Here is a 16,514-nt window from a genome sequence, read left to right on the forward strand (position 1 = left end):
GCAGCATTGTGATATGTTTAAAGACGCTGCACAAATGCAAGTTGTTTGTGGTGTTGTTTGGCTGAAGGGTGAATGTCAGCTGAAAAATCAGGCCAACTTCTTCCCGTTTCTTGAAAATTGCTACAAAAAATTTCAGCAGGATTTGTTTGTAACACTTGAATCGGCAGATGAAGTGTCAATGTATTTTGTTGGAAAAAGACAGCTTTGAGAATTCAGACCCCAGCACTGCACTGATGCATTAAGGCAAGCATGTGTTCTTAAGTCCTAAAATAGGATCTGAATGGACAGTTTCCTGCCTCAGAGATGAGAGTTGTGCTTTAATCGACATTTAGCTCATTACTAAGCCAAAGGTAAATGAAATATCCCAGTGTTTTACTAAGGAAAGGTCAATGATTAAAAGCTGTAGTTTCCCAAATCATGGATTTCGTTTCTCGAAGTCCAAAATATTTATTTCCCCTTGTCAGGATATTTTTCAATTTTGCAATCTGCAAAATTTTGTGAAACTGCAATTCTGAATAATTTTGATGTTTGACCTTTTGCATCCATTTTGTGGCCTGTGAATCGGTTGATTAGAAAATATTTGTAATTACTTACAGAAAAACAGTCTCTAGCCACTTCTGCTTCTCAATGGTTGAAATATAAGAGTAATAAATGTGAAAAATATACTTTGAAGTGTTCCCAAATGAGCCAATAAATTGCTTGTAAACTTTGTAAAATTTTTTTAAAAATTCTTGAATTTTGACAAGGAGCCAACAATCCATTTCACTCTTCAGCCATATCATTAAAAATACAATCTGAATCACAAGCATAACTTGGATCTCAAAATAGATACTGGTCTGTAGAAGATACTTTTATGGCAGTATTAATTGAACAAACTTCAGATAAATCCTGTTTTATATTTGAGGGCAGAAGTTAAGATACATTCCAGAAATGCCTACTTAGCTATCAATGGATGACCCAGTAAATAATTCAGTTACAAAATCATGATATCATTAACCTCATTTGTAAAGGACACATTACAAATAGCTATGCTAATACATATAATAAATAAGCAACATCGCTACAATTGTCTGTACGCAATTTGCAATTTTTAACCAAAAAAGGAAGAAAAATAAAATGCCTAATGTCCTCCCCCAGAGGCACTAATTGAAGTGCCTGGTTTCTAGCCAGTGAATATCAAGCAGGCATGTGTTATAAATCTACTTAACTAGCATTAATGATTGTAGTATATAATTTAACTGTCAGCAAATAAATTAGTGCAGGCATTACATGTCTGATAACTTCTACTATAGGAGATACATTATAACATTCCAAGGAAAGCATAGTCCTTATACTGAAAGTAGGACGCACAAAACTCATAAAGTGCACTAAGGAGCTCATTCTTGAAACAGCCCACAACAGGGCTGAAAATTGTAAGATAGAGGAGTTGCTAAATCCAATGCAACCTTGAGTGTTAGATAGTTTAAATGGAAGGAAGAAAGAAGGACTAAGGGACCCCAGGAGATTTATTTTACTGCCTCTTCAGTGAAATTTTGACTCAGCTATATCATCAAATCTTTGGGAAGCTTCTCTTCCTCATTATATAAAGACTGTTCTATTTTGGATCAATTGAATACTATTTGCAACAAATACAGTGGCCTGGATTTCCCTACTGGAGGACACATAAAAATGAGGGATAGCCATGTCATTATGGCTTCCTGACTCATTCCCACTGCTAATAAACTTAAGCGAGGTGGGGAATCCTAAGTATGCAGTATAGAGATACACAACTACTAATTATTATTATTAGTTAACAGTATTTAAAGCTTTATTGAAAAAGTAACATTCATGTGTTGCTGTACGACAGAGTTTAAAAGTCCATACAGAGTTTAAAAGCTCAAAGGAAGTTTAAGACAACAGAATTTAAAAAAAGCATTGATCGAATTCAAAAAGGCAAACTTGAAAACAGCAGATTATAAACATTATTTAGAAGCTACAGATTTAACACAGCTTCAAAAACTATGTATACATTAAGAAGAAACAGAAGGGGAATAATACATCCTAAAAGATTTTAGGTAAGGAATAACCAACAAAATATAGGATTCAACATCTTGGAGAAAACAATTTGTAGATGCAGAAATGCTTTAAAATTAAACACTAAATATGAAGCTGAACAAGTATACATAGTATTCTATTCAATGGATCCTGCAACAGTTGATGTTATAAATCATCAAGATTTGAAATAGGTACAAATACTTTTGATAAGGTTTTGATAGATTTTGACAATTACTTCAAACTGAGAACAATTCCTTTGAGGGACAATATTTAACAGAAGAGTTCAGCATCCTAGGGAATCCATAATTTATTTCGTTAATGAACCCTACATATTATTGACAATAGAGCTTTGAAAAAAAAATGTCAGAAATTATAAGAGAAAAAATTGTATTTGGAATGAGTGATTAGCCTTTGTCAGGCTTTTTACGGTCCAAGGAAAGATTAGATATGAATAAAGTTATTCAAATTATGCTGGAAGCAAAAGCCAGGAAGACTCGCAGACCCTGAGACAAGAGGAATTACTCTACTTCAGGAGAACAACAGAATCTGTTGAATTTATGAGTTTAGGACAATCAAAGAAGCACATGATACGTGGTTCGTAGTCAATACTCATCACTTTTGACCCTGTGCACATTCTGAGCCTAAGCATCTTTCCAGAAGTGGAAGAAGTTTCACTAGTGCCTGAAAACAACTGATTTAGAAGCAAACTGTTACCAACAAAGTGATCAGGAAGCAACTGGTAGAAGATTTAATTAGGCTTCTTAGAGTCACAGTGGAGCTCCAGTGGAGGAAAGAGAAAAGTGAGAATAATTGCACTGGTGTAAGAGATGTGTTTCATACTATCAACAGGAAAAATGTTGCAGATTTTATGGGACTGATCGAAATGTTTTCCATTCCTATCTTCACTGAAGAACACAGCAATCCATTGACATTCAAGGCAGAATTGTTAGTGTCAATGACAAAGTAAGCACTGGATGAAGAGAAATCCACGAGCAACATGACTAAGGGCGTGGAAGCAACTCTTTCACCAGAAAGACATCCACAGAAGGTGAATGAAGATGTGTAACCCAATTAATAAGTTGATGCATCAGCAGATTGAGAGTAGGGATTTGTTTGATCAATATAGAGGTGAGCTGTATGCATCTGCTTGGCAGCTAGACCAACATCCAAGTATTCAGCATGCAGTCAAAAAGAAATTGCCCAGTCTAAACATCCAGGGATACAACAACAAAGAGAATGTTTATTCAAGTCAAAAATCAATTGCCTGGTCCAGAAATCCACGATACAACAAGGAACAAGGCTCTTGTTACAATAGAGCAGCCACCTTCCATGATGGACATCCATGAGATTAAATGTCTTCCAGATTACATCATGGGGCAATTACCTGAGTTAGCAAGGAAGAGGTCACCTGCAAAGCAGATTCAGGAGATTAAGTGTCCTCTAGATATGTTAATAGATCAACTGTTGGATTCAGCCGTAATGACATCCAAGAGATAAAAGGCCCCCCAGTGGATAAATAATTTACAGAGCATCAGAATCAAGGTCAATAGTCCTCAACTTGAAGAACAACTCATCTCTGAGTCAAAAGGGAATTATCTTGGAAGAATAATGCAACCTCCAGACTGAAGACATTTGTGAAGTCAGAGAGTTTTAGTGGGGTTGCGGGACAAGTGATATAATGGGATAGTGGTAAAATTAATTGTAGCTATATTCAGAAATGTATATTATCTAACTATGGTGGGTGGGGGGAGATGTTGTATGAGGTAATTGTTGTAAAAGAGTTGACGTTGAAATTGCATTAGCTCCACCCAACCTGGTGATATCACACAGTCTTTGAGTAGAGAAACAATTAGTCTTGCTTGGAATCCCTATATAGACAGACATTCCATACTTGGGTCCTGATAGTTTTACACCAACTACTTAATGTTAATTGCACCCATCACTACTATCCAATACACTAGAGTTAATTATGTGAGACAAGTTCCTTAAAAATCTCTAATGGTCTATCTTCTGCAACTGATCATTAGACAGGCTCTTTCACTCAAAGTAGAAAGGAGTTATGGTGACAGTGAGCTCTCAACTTCTGGACAATCCACCAAAGGCTCTTCCATGTTGAAGAGGCCTCACTGACCTTGACTTGTCTCAGCAATGCCCACAGCTCCGCTCTAGAAATGTTGAGGCCAATCAGGAGACTACCTCTGGAGGACTGGTGAGTCAGTCTAACTGCCTGAAGGTATTGGCTTGGGTTCCCCATTTGGTTTCAATGTTGAGGTCCTGAATCCCACTGTAAAAAACAGGCTATTGTTTCACAGTCCTGTTAAAATTCACTCACCATTCACGACTAAACTATAAAACATCATTGTGACAAACATTGAACATTATCAGATTTCTTTTTAAACGATAGTTTTATACATTAAAAATCTACTTCAAGTAAACCAAACTTAAGCTCAACTTGTACTCTCAATTTACAGCGAAATTTTTTTTTCCACATTCGTGCTCGTTCTTTTTTGCCCACTCACTTTAATGGGAAGATAATTGCTAGGTGCCAGATGTAAAATTGGTGGCTGCATTATTACCTAGGTGTACTTTTCAAGGGAAGAGAGTAATAAAATCTGTAATTTTAAATTGAGACAATTCAGATAAAAATTATCCTCTGTATTCACAAAGGAACAAGACTGTTTAATTCTTGTGGAAAAATTCTTCCTTTCAGATTCTATGAGGGCTGAAGGAAACTTGTTGACTGTGTATTTTTTAATTAAACGTATTTATTGGGTGGCACAGTGGTTAGCACCTGCTGCCGCACAGTGCCAGGGAACTGGGTTTGATTCCAGCCTTGGGTGGCTGTCTATGTGGAGTTTGCACATTCTCCTTATGTCTGCGGGGGTTTCCTTTGGGTGCTCTGCTTTCCTCCTACAGTCCAAAGATGAGCAATTTACGTGGATTGGCCATGCTAAAATAAAATGCCCTGTCGTGTCCAGGGATGTGCAGATTAGGTGGGGTAGCCATGGTTAAAACTCCCTGTGGGGTAATAAAGATGGGGTAGAGGGTTGGAACTAGGTGGGTGCTCTTCAGAGGGTTGGTGCAGACTCAGTAGGCCGAATGGCCTCTGCCTGCGAGGCATTCTATGATTCTAAGTTCCTATACTGTATTGGAGAGTTCGGTATCTCAAAGCAAATTATTGTTTGCTTCTATATTATTATCTGAATATACCCGATCACAGTTTAGTCTCTTAAGTCTGCTGTGGCTGCTATAGTTTATTATCTTCTGAAGTGACGTGAGATACTGTGGTATCCTTGTACCATCCAATAGCATTGTCATAAAAGAGAGAATTGTTTCCTTGTTGCATGTTTCCTCCTTTATTCTAATAAGATCTAAAGAAATAGGAGCAGGAGTAGCGTATATAAGCACGTGAGCTTGCTGCACTATTTGGAACAATCGTGGCTGATCTTGCACCTCATCTCTATACTCATTGATGATCTCCATATTGTTTGATTCACTCACAGTCTGAAGCTCTATTGATCTTAGCACTGAATAGACTCAATAACTGAGCAGCCATATCCCTCTGGAGGCTGAGAATTCCACAAATCCAAAATCCTTTGTGCAAAGAAATTTCTCCTTGCTTCTATCCCAAATTGCTATTATTCCTACCCTGAGACTATGCTCCATAGTTCTTGATTCTCAAAACTGAGAGAACAAACTCTTAGCATGTATCTTTGTCACGTTCTCTCCGAGTCTTACTTAATTCAATATTCTATTTGTTTTGGCCTAGTGTTGATGTTCCCCATGCTCCAACAATGACTGTAATCTCTCCTTCCCAGATAAACTAATGAGAAAGAGAAGAAAAATGATCATAATTATTTTTAATGACATTCCAGATTGGAAACAAACTATTTGAAAAGATTTAATTTCTGATCATTGGGAACATTGGCCCCTTTGCAGAATTCAGCTTTGCAGCAAGATTCAGAAAAAAAAATGTGTAGGGAGCAAATCCCGATTGAAGTGAAGTTATTTATTTTAGACACATAGTCATAACTTTTATTGCTTAAACTGGTAATTGAGTTAAGCTTTGACTGTAGAAAGCACCTTCTAATGTTGACAGTTGTGAACATTTTTCCAGTGTTTATCGCAGATGTAGTTACTTGGTGTACCTAATTTTGTGAGAATTTTCAAGGGCATGTATGAAAAGCAGATGTTTATAACCTGGAGTCAATTATTGAAATTGGGAAGGCAGAGATGTCATACATAATAGAGATATCTGAAGGTCATTTTCCTCTTCTTACTGCTCAGTACATTTAGGAAGGAAAAATGAAGGTTGTTAGTGAAGCATAGCAAACATCAAGAGTAGGGTAAAATACGATCCATCACATTAACTCTCCACAAAACAAATCTTGTGAGTCAGTGAGGCCATAATGAAACACCAGGAACAGAATCTAATAGAGACTTGAATGAAGTGAGTGATGGCAAGAACTTTAGAAAAATCGCATGAGAAGCCCAACAAGGCCTTTTTTGACATCAGGAACAGTTAGTACTTTTTTCCGGGTGTTGAGACAAGGTTTTCCCTGTAGAACAGCCTCCCTATGAACAGGGATCATTAGTTGTTATCAGCTTTTTTGACATTGGAATCAGTCTCTTTAACATGCACCCCTACAATCCATCCCGAGAAAACTAAGTGCCAATACTTCCCAACATGAAAGTTTGAGTGGATACCTGGTGACTTCAGCTCACTGTTTCCACATCAGGTCTTCCATTTGGATACCTGACAACACCATTTTTGGGCACACTCCACAGGCAGCTGCAACAGGACCTTGGCATCAGACACTTGACAGTCTCTCTGCAACATCATAGCACATCTCCAACTCTCTGAAACCACACTGCTGCTTTTCGGGATGCACTGGCGTCTATCGTTGCAATGCTGCTGCAAGGACAGTTTGCGTGCAGGGATAGGTACCCAGTACACAGCTTGAACAAGCTGTGTTTCAGGGCTGTTCACTTGCTCTATTACTGCTCAGTCACCTTGACTTACCTGGATGCTCACAGAATCCCTGCCTTGCCTTTTTTTTTGCTCTTCCCCTTCAGTCAGAGCCACTAGGCTCACAGTTTCTTACTTGCCTTGCTGTTTAGTTCAGGCACAAAGCCAGGAAGTTTGTCATGGCTGTCAGCAGTCCTCAGCCAACTGAAGGGAGACACCCATCAGTTAAGGAGGTCTGGTCTCTGATACAGCCCAGTAGCTTGAATATGGTCAGTAGGGGCAGGGAGCCAAATATCAGGCAGCCCACCACCTGTCCTGGCACTTTCTATCCAGTTGTTGGATTTTTTTCTCTTGGAATATGAGAAAGGGAAGTATTAAGTGGGATAAAAGGGGGTGACACAGCCATGGTTGCAGGTGCTGGTATAGGAAAGGTGGTGAGGTGTCCCAAGTGAGAGGGTAAGCAGCACAAAGTTAACAGGGTTAGCAGTATGGGGAGTTGGGTTGAGTAATAATGAGTGAAGGAAGACGTTGCATGCAACAGTGAGAATCGTAGAGAATGAGCCTTGATGCGAGGTGGGTGCAGAAGCAGAGATAGAGTGAATGTGAGGTAACAGACAGGAGATGGTGGAACATACCCTGCCAGAGCAGAGAAGGTCATTGACTACCTTCCAATACTCCTGGGCATTCCTCCCAATGGCTTAGACTGCACTGGCCTAAGTGACAACCAGGCTGGTGGGATCTGGTCTTTTGCTGGTCATGGGAATAAAGGACACTGCTGTTCTGCACCACCCAATTAACCTGGATCTCCAGCTACCTGTCTGCAGAGCAAGATGCCAAATTCCATATATCTGCCATGTCTAAGGCAAATGTCACAAATCATGCAGGGTAGCCCCACACTGACAGTGCTTACCTGGGTGAGCAGCTACCTTTTAAGATGATGCCAAGTATCTCAATGCATCCTGGGCTATACGAGCAGTGGCAAGTTCTTCCAGCTATGGTAAATGGGGGTATCATGCTAGCCTGGGACAGGCGGGCCTCCATAGCAGTGGGGTAAGTTGTTAGAAATGTGAGTTTGAGACAATCACATAGGAAATTCATTAGTGCTAGTGGAGAGAAACCCTCCCATAAGCTATACGCAGTTGTCACTTTGTCAGAAACAAGTAAGACTCAGAACCAGGTACTGATGGAAGGGGAAAGATTGAATGGGAAAATGACCAATGGTGTTTTAATACAGTGGATATGCTGAAATGCTGTCAGTTCCATGTTCTTACCCTCTGTAGAAGGCAAATAATCTACATTGCATTCATTTATTTCTGCAAATCTCTCACAGCAATCATACTTTCCACTCTTAAAGATCTTAGCTATAGTCACAAAGTCTTCCCTCTACAAAACTAAGCTATTTTGACACTGATTGTCTACCTGTTGTCCATTTCCACAATTTTATTTCATGCTTCTCTTAGCTCAGAAAGTAGCCAATAGTCCATTGGATGGTTTTTCAAATTAGAAATCTTGTTCTTGATGCCACTTGAATGCAATTATGTTTATAAAAGCCCTTGAATTTAATTGAATTAGCTTTATTGTTACCTGTACTCAAATGAGTACGGTGAAAAGTTTACAAGTTGCCACTTACTGCACCACCTTAGCTACGAAAGTACATAGGTACAGCTTCTTCAGTACAAGTTCTTAGGGAAAAAAATTAGAAGAAATAAAAATTCCAGCATTGAACTTTCCCAACATAATTTACTGAACTAAGATCCATTAACCCTTTCCAAGCCCAATAATTTAAACAGCACCAAATATTTCCTTCACTGATGCTGCCGGACCTGCTGGGTTTTTCCAGCAACTTTGTTTTTGTTCCTGATTTACAGCATCCACGGTTCTTTCGGTCTTTATTTAGCATAAGCTTCTACCAGGACTTGAAGCTGATATGAAAACTCTGAAGTGAAACCTTCAGATTGTCCTTGTTGCACAACCTCAAACATCAGCTGACCATCGAAGATTCACTTTGGGTGTCACAAATTCAGGCTCCGTGACCAGCCCAACTGCACGTAGATTTTCTGAGTCTGGTGTGGATGTTTGGCAGACCAGTTCGGGTGAGCATCTCAGCATCTGGTATTTCCTCCTGCCGTGATCTTCAGAAGTTTCTGAAGGCAGCTCAAGTGGAAATTGTGGAGCTCCTCGGTATGACACTGGTACACAGTCCAAGTCTCTCATACATGGAGCAGAGTGAGAAAGACTTGCTCTGAAAACTACCAGTTTGGTGAGCAGACGTACATTGTCCATTCCCTGACAGATGTACAGTTTGCTGAAGGCTGCAATTGTTTTGGCAGTTCTTCTGTGTGTCTTGTCTTCAGCGTAGACAGCTCGAGAGAGTGTGCTGCCAAGGTGAGTGAACTTATCCACTGCTAACAGATTCTGGTCATAGTCTAAAGCTTTGAACTTGAGGTAGGGCTTCCTCAATCAGGCAGATACATTCCTTCAGTTTTCTTTGTGCTAATCTTAAGGCCACGATCAAAGTAATTTCATATTAACTGATGGTTCTTCATAGGAAATACAATCAAATTTATTATGAACTGAAACATGAACACATTTTCCTCACATTTGCAAGTAATTACATTCATTTTCCAGGCATACAGTTTGATTAATCCATTTAAAAAAAACGTTTACCATAGAGTGAGAATGCTTGTTTAATTCAGATTGTATTTATTTCTGCCTGCAGGACCAAGGGGAAATAAATGTAGGATCATTTCTCTTGACCTGGTTGATAATGCTTGGATGTAGTTGTGGCTTCAAGTCCTATTCCAGTGACAGATCCTAGGCTAGCAGTGTTGTGCAACGATGAGAGATTGCTACAAAATTGCACTCAATGGAGGAGCAATCTTGTCTTCTCAGGCAGGCATAAACAATCTGTAGCACCGGGGCAGCATGGTGGCTCAGTGTTTAGCGCTGCTGCCTCACAGTGTCAGGGACGCGAGTACAATTTCAGCCCTGGGTGGATGGTCTGTGTGGAGTTTGCATGTTCGCTCCGTGTCTGTGTGGGTTTCTTCCCACAGTCCAATGGTGTGCATGTTAGGTGGATTGGCCATGCAAAATTGCCCACAGTGTCTAGCGATGGTGCAGGCTGGGTGGATTAGCCATGGGAAATGCAGAGTTACAGGGATACAGTAGGTGGGGTGGGTCTGGGTTGGATGCTCCTCAATGGGGCAGAGTAGACTTGAAGGACCGAATGGCCTGTTTCTGCACTGATTCTATGGTTTACAAAAGAAAGGGCGGAGGCTCAGATGATCATTTAAAGAACTAAAGTGCGTGGTGGCTGCAGTGGTTTTGGGGTGAGGGAGGTGTAGTTAGATTTACTTTTCGTGCTAGCTAGTAAACATGGAATACTTTACTACAAGTGAGCACTGAGGCAGACAGCATTGTCATAGGTAATTAGGAACTAATGTTTGAAAAGGCAGGATATTGATGAAGGTGAGAAAAGAGTTGTGCTGAAGGAGATTGCTGCAGTTCTACAACTGGGAAGGTGTCTATAGGTTAAAGGGACCTGAAATCAGTTCTGCATAAAGCAGATTCTCTCTCTAACTGTACATAACCTTAATAACATCATTGCTCGTTGTATTCCAGTTAGCTTGAGATTCCCATCAAGTTAGAATACGTTTAAATTTCAAACGAGCTGAAATTTCAGTGAAATTGCAATAATTGGGATAAGCATGAGGGTGAAACCATACCCACCAGATTTCAGTAACAACAAAATATTGCAAATGTTGGAAATCTGAAACAAGCGCAAGAGAATGCTGGAGAAACTCAGCAGGTCTGGCAGCATCCGTGGAGAGAGAAACAGAATTAACATTTCGAGTCCAGTGACCCTTCAGAATCAGATTTCAAAATACAGCGGTGGAACCCGACACGTTAGTTCAATATTATCGTCGCCAAACACACGTTTGAGTGAATGGCATGAGATGCACATCCAACCGAGGAAGCTGCGAAGAAACAAATATTTAAGCAAGGCTTAAATTTATAATTAAAAAATAAATCCATGAGTGGCAGGTGGTTCGAGGGAAATTCTAAGGGTGGTTGGTCAGAGCTCACGGTTAGGAACCACCTAGCGATTTAATCCAGTCAATTTCTACCCTGTCAATTCAAAGAAATGGTGTAGAGAAGGATCCCGCTGGTTTCCTTCCGGATATTCTTTTTTTTCCATAGGCAAGTAAGAGCGATCTTAGCAAAGGCGTAAGAGCAACGGCAATTACTATCGACACGCATGCCGAGTGTAATATCCAGTACAATACGCGTCTGTCAAATACATCACTTGATTTTCAGAAAACATAAGTGCCACAGGAGGTTAGTTCTCCCCTACCGTTTGTCCAGCCGTGAGTTGCAGCCTGTCTCACTGTCACAAGGTGAGTTATTGCCCAGATCTTCCTCAAGAGATTGCAATTCGCTTTGATACCGGGGTCTGTCATTCTCACGTTCTCTCGCCGTTCATGTATTCAGACAAGTTGGTAGCTCCGATTTGTGCCTTTTGTTTTGTTGTTATTTGCATTCCCTGTTTTGTTTCTTTGCCAAAAGCAGGAGGTAGGAAAAGAAAACCCCGCCCACGCCGGTGCACACCACCTCAGCTCAGTTCCCACAGTTTGTAAGATGTCATTTTCAACCCCATGCCACTGCCGCTTCTTTCCTGTCTTAGCGGGGACTCACACACACACCTCTGCCATTCGCGTTATGTGGGCGCCCCCCCTTGTCTTTTGGGATTCCAGTTCAGACACACTCAGTGAAGGGCAGTGACCAGTTGCCATTACAGGGCATCTTTGCCCGGCTGTTCATTTATATCAGCTTTTAAACGAGACCTCGATCGAGTGCTGTCACCATTTCTCCCAGTGCAAACGGAGAACGTGTGCAACAAGCTAACACTTCTCAGAGTTGCGTGAAGTTAATAGTGTCCTGAATCCTCCTAAAATGGGCAAATAGACCTCCCTCAGGAACAGCCTTGCTGACTTATACCCCTGGACTTGTACCACAGCGTGTCCATTAAATCTCAGGGACCTTCTGCAACGTTATAGTAGTCATGGCACCTCATTGCTGGTTGAAGGGAAATGCTATTTCTCTGCTTTGCCCCGGCTCTGTGTGTCCGTCTGTGTGTGTGTGTGTTGTACTGGTTGCTGCAGTCATATGTAGACCAGGGGGGATCTGCCTGCTGCTATCTGTCTCCAGCCTGACGTAAAGGCATACGTTAGAAACGTCGGGAGATATTTAACATCACTTTGGTATCTGTGTTCACAGCTCTGGCTCCATCGTGTGTGCAAACAGTCGAGGCTGCCGCTGGCCAAGAGAGAGTGACTGAGATTCGAGAGGAAGGGAGAAGCAAGAGGTGCAAGCAACTCTCTCTCTCCCTCAATCTCACACAGGCACACACAGACAGGGGAGCGCAGATCGCCCATGTCCTGCACCCTCTCATTGACAGACTGACTTGCGGCCAGCTCTCCCTCCTGCCACAGTCTCGCTTCGCGCTGGGTCTGAAATGCAACCGATGCCTGTTGTTATGGATTCCCGAAGTTAGGCAGCCGAATTGCGCCATTCCCTCTATTACCTCCTGTCTCTTTCCCCTCCTGCAAGGTAAGGGTCTTGGGGTTTGGTGGGGGTGGAGGTGGAGTGCGGATGTTGAGGAGGGTTGGTTCCGCTGAGAATCGAAATGTGTTGTCAATGGCTGTATTATAGGGATGAGTGGGTGTTGGGGGCGGGGGTGTGTGTGTGGGGAAAAGGTGTGGGTGTGGGTGGATGGGGGGAAGGTGTGTGGGTGGGGGTGTGTTTGGGGGCAAGATATGTGTGTGGGTGGGGGTAAGGTGTGCGGGGGTTGGAGGTGTTTTGGGGGAAGGCATGGGTGTGGGTGGGAGGAAGGTGTGTATGTGTGGTTGTGTTTGGGGGAAGGTGTGTGTGTGGGGTGGGGTAGGTGTGTAGGGTGGGGGTGTTTGGGGGGAGCGTGTGTGTGGGTGTGTTTGAGGGTAGGTGTGTGTGTGGGTTGGGGGTGTTTGGAGTTAAGGTGTGTGGGTGTGGGGTAGGTGTGTGTGTGGGGTGGGCGTGTTTGGGGAGGAAGGTGTGTGGGTGTGAGTTGGGGGAGGTGTGTGGGGGTGTGTGGAGTGGGGGGGGGTCTTCAACGGTTAATGCAGCAATGCAGTCAGACGGCTCTCCCTCCTTACTGAGGATATTCCTTCCAATTGGGAGCAGACCACTCCCGAATGTGAAACCTTCCCAGATTTATAACCACAGGTGGTCAACCTTCTCTATCCGAGAGCGGAGAGACTCCGGAGGCGGGGAAAGCACATTGCTGAGCAGGAGCCAGTTCCAGCTCACAGGAGTCTGAAGAGTCAGCCTGTTTTGTTTGGGGTTTTCTTGGGTTTGGCTTTCGAAGTCTTACCATAGACAACACGCCTTTGAACCCACCATCCATCGCCGTGTTTGATGTTGGACTGTACCGTGTGTGTGAGCTGCTCGGAGAGAGGGAGAGGGAGATCTGCAGTCTCCCTGTCAGGGTGACAATCTGTCAGGGTCTTCCAGCCTGTGATGCCGAGGATAGCTGAGTGTTCTGGGGGTGGGGGTGGGGGGTGGGAGAGGGCAGTGTTGACAGAGGAAAGTGAAATCCTAAAATTATTTCGCTATCGCTTTCCAATCTTCATCAGGTACTGGATTGAGTCCTGTCAGAGTTTTTGAGATGGATTTGTAGACTTCTTGAGGGTTTTTTTTACTGAATTTCGTGAAAGTGTTTTCTAAACCTTTGTGAAGGGAGGGGGTGAGTAAAGTGACAGAAAATGAACAGAAGCGCAGCCGTGGACCGCATCCCCATTCAGATTTATGACTTAGAATGAGCTCACTAGAAATTCGGCGTTTCAAATGTCAAACTCCTGACATTCCTGCCTGCAAAAGCCGCGCTGTCTCTTTCATTTTAAAAAGAAAAGTTTAAAGCGAGGTTAGTAATGGCTGAAGCTGAGTTAAACATCAACAACAACCGTAAAGCTTCTCTTTTCGTTTCAGGTCTTGGTGTGTGAAGAACTCAGGCGTGCGGCTGTAGCCTCGGGGAAACGCACACACACAGAGAGAGAGAGAGATGTCTCAGGATATCCCGGGCCAGCTGGCGGCCGAATGGTCGCTGGAGACTTACGAAGGCGTCAATGTGTCCACGGAAATGCCTTGGAACTCCAGCCAGAACTCCAGCACAACTGGGAAGCCGAGTGTGGATATGAGCGGCAGCGTGCTGCTACCTCTGATCTACTTTGTGGTGTGTGTGCTGGGACTGAGCGGTAACACCCTGGTTATGTATGTCATCCTGCGCTACGCCAAGATGAAGACGGTTACTAACATCTACATCCTGAACCTAGCCATCGCCGACGAGCTCTTCATGGTAGCCCTGCCTTTCTTCGCCATCCAGGCGGCTCTGGCCCACTGGCCGTTCGGCCAGGCCGCCTGCCGGGTGCTGATGACCCTGGATGGCATTAACCAGTTCACCAGCATCTTCTGCCTGACGGTGATGAGTGTAGACCGCTACCTGGCCGTGGTGCACCCTATCACTTCGTCCAAGTGGCGCAAACCCCGGCTGGCCAAGTTGGTGAATGGGGCAGTGTGGCTTATCTCGCTGCTGGTCATTCTGCCCATCATGATCTACTCGGCGGTGCAGACCCGCAATGGCAGGAGTAGCTGTACCATTACGTGGCCCAGCCAGAACCCGAGCTGGTACACGGCCTTTGGCGTCTACACTTTCGCCCTGGGTTTCTTCCTACCCCTCACCATCATCTGCCTGTGCTACCTCCTCATCATCATCAAGGTCAAAGCCTCTGGGATCCGCGTGGGATCCTCCAAGCGCAAGAAATCCGAGCGGAAGGTCACCCGCATGGTCTCCATCGTGGTCGCTGTCTTTGTCTTCTGCTGGCTGCCTTTCTACATCTTCAACTTCCTCCCCCTGGCTGTCGATGTGAAGCCCACCCTGGCCATGAAAGGCTTCTACGAGTTCGTGGTGGTGCTCTCCTACGCCAACAGCTGCGCCAACCCCATTCTGTACGCCTTTCTCTCCGACAATTTCAAGAAGAGTTTCCAGAACGTGCTGTGCCTGAAGAAGGTGAGCGGTCTGGACGAGGCGGACCGCAGTGACAGCCGCCAGGATAAATCCCGGCTCCAAGATATCACCGAGACCCAGAGAACTCTGCTCAATGGCGATGACCTGCAGACCAGTATCTAAGGGGGTTAGGGAGGGGGGGTTGGTGCTTGTTGCAGGGAGGCGAGGCTGCCAGCAGAGGAGCACAGCGGACCACCCCCCTCCCTTCCCTCCACCCAACTCCTCAACCCACACCCCCCAACTCCTCAACCCACCCCCCCATCTCTCTGCCTCTGATCCAATCACACAGGTAAAAAGAGCGCCTCCCTCTGGCCATGCAGGGCTCCGACTGCCTCTGAACTGACTGCTCGGGATTCCCCCCCACCCCAGCCTCCCCTTTCAAATCGGATTATTTAATCTCGTTTTAACGCAGTATCCCCATGTCTGTTATTGCGCACAATCCCACCCAGCAACTGCGCCAGAACTGCAGCCGCTCTCGCCACTGTCTTCAAACTGGGGCTGAAAAAGTTCCATCTGCTTCATGTTTCCAATGTATGAACAGACTGCCTTTTCTGTGTTAAAGCTCGCCCATGATGACCCCATAGTCAGATCTAGTACTGTGATGTTAACCTGGAAATGCTTCAACATAGTCCTCTGCACGTGTAGTGATGTGAATCTCGTCTTAATTGGACGTTACTTAAACCACTGTATTCTCGTCCGGTGGCCAGATTGACAGGATTGGAAGTTCACTGAGCGAATTCATTGGTGAATGAATGCTTTCTGTTTGTGAATCTGCTGTGCACCAATCCTGCCCTATTGCAAAGCATAGGATACGCCCGGATATGAGGTTCAAAACAAAACAAATAAATTGTTGGAAATACTTAGCAGGTCGGGTAGCATCTGTGGAGAGAGAAACTGCGTTAACTTGACCGATTGGTTACCTTTCGTCAGAATCAAAATTAACCCAGGCTGTTTCCAAGGGAACTGGCAAGTTTGATGAGATGATCTCTAGTGTAATTCCATTTTCTGTGAACTAGTGAATTGGTGGCCTGCACTTTATCTGTAAATATCGTTTACATCATTGGACACTTTGATTGATCAGGAGTGGATTCTGATCTGTTTCTGTAGTAACTGAAGGTGGTGGCTGTGGATGTTAGCCAAGACAGTTTTTCCCTGTGATCTAGCTTTGAAAACCATTCCATAATTTTGAGTTCCAACAAACATTTTTTGCCCTAAAATTGTTAAGAAAATAATGACCCAACTCAGGAGAGGGCTATTTGCAATGCCTCATAGCTAAACAATTACCGAATCTTGAGTGATGAATAATTATAATCATTTCTGGGAGATATCTTTTCAATTTCTCACTCCATGCCTTTATCCTGTCAGGTCTGTCATGGGAATGGATGTGGGACACCATTTCCCACACAGTGACAA

General features: G+C 43.5%; 1 protein-coding gene across 1 annotated transcript; it reads left to right on the forward strand.

Moving 5' to 3' along the window:
* The first annotated feature begins 14,099 nt into the window (after positions 1-14,099).
* LOC109919331 (somatostatin receptor type 2-like) lies at positions 14,100-15,224 on the forward strand. The gene has a single exon (XM_020519325.1). It carries the CDS (start codon positions 14,100-14,102, stop codon positions 15,222-15,224), a length of 1,125 nt encoding a protein of 374 aa, XP_020374914.1.
* Positions 15,225-16,514: the final 1,290 nt, after the last annotated feature.

This window comes from Rhincodon typus, chromosome 23, assembly GCF_021869965.1.
Source record: "Rhincodon typus isolate 14 chromosome 23, sRhiTyp1.1, whole genome shotgun sequence".
Lineage (NCBI taxonomy): Eukaryota > Metazoa > Chordata > Chondrichthyes > Orectolobiformes > Rhincodontidae > Rhincodon > Rhincodon typus.

Coding starts and splice junctions, on each gene's coding strand:
- LOC109919331 (XM_020519325.1), top strand. CDS start 14,100: ATGTCTCAGGATATCCCGGGCCAGCTGGCGGCCGAATGGTCGCTGGAG.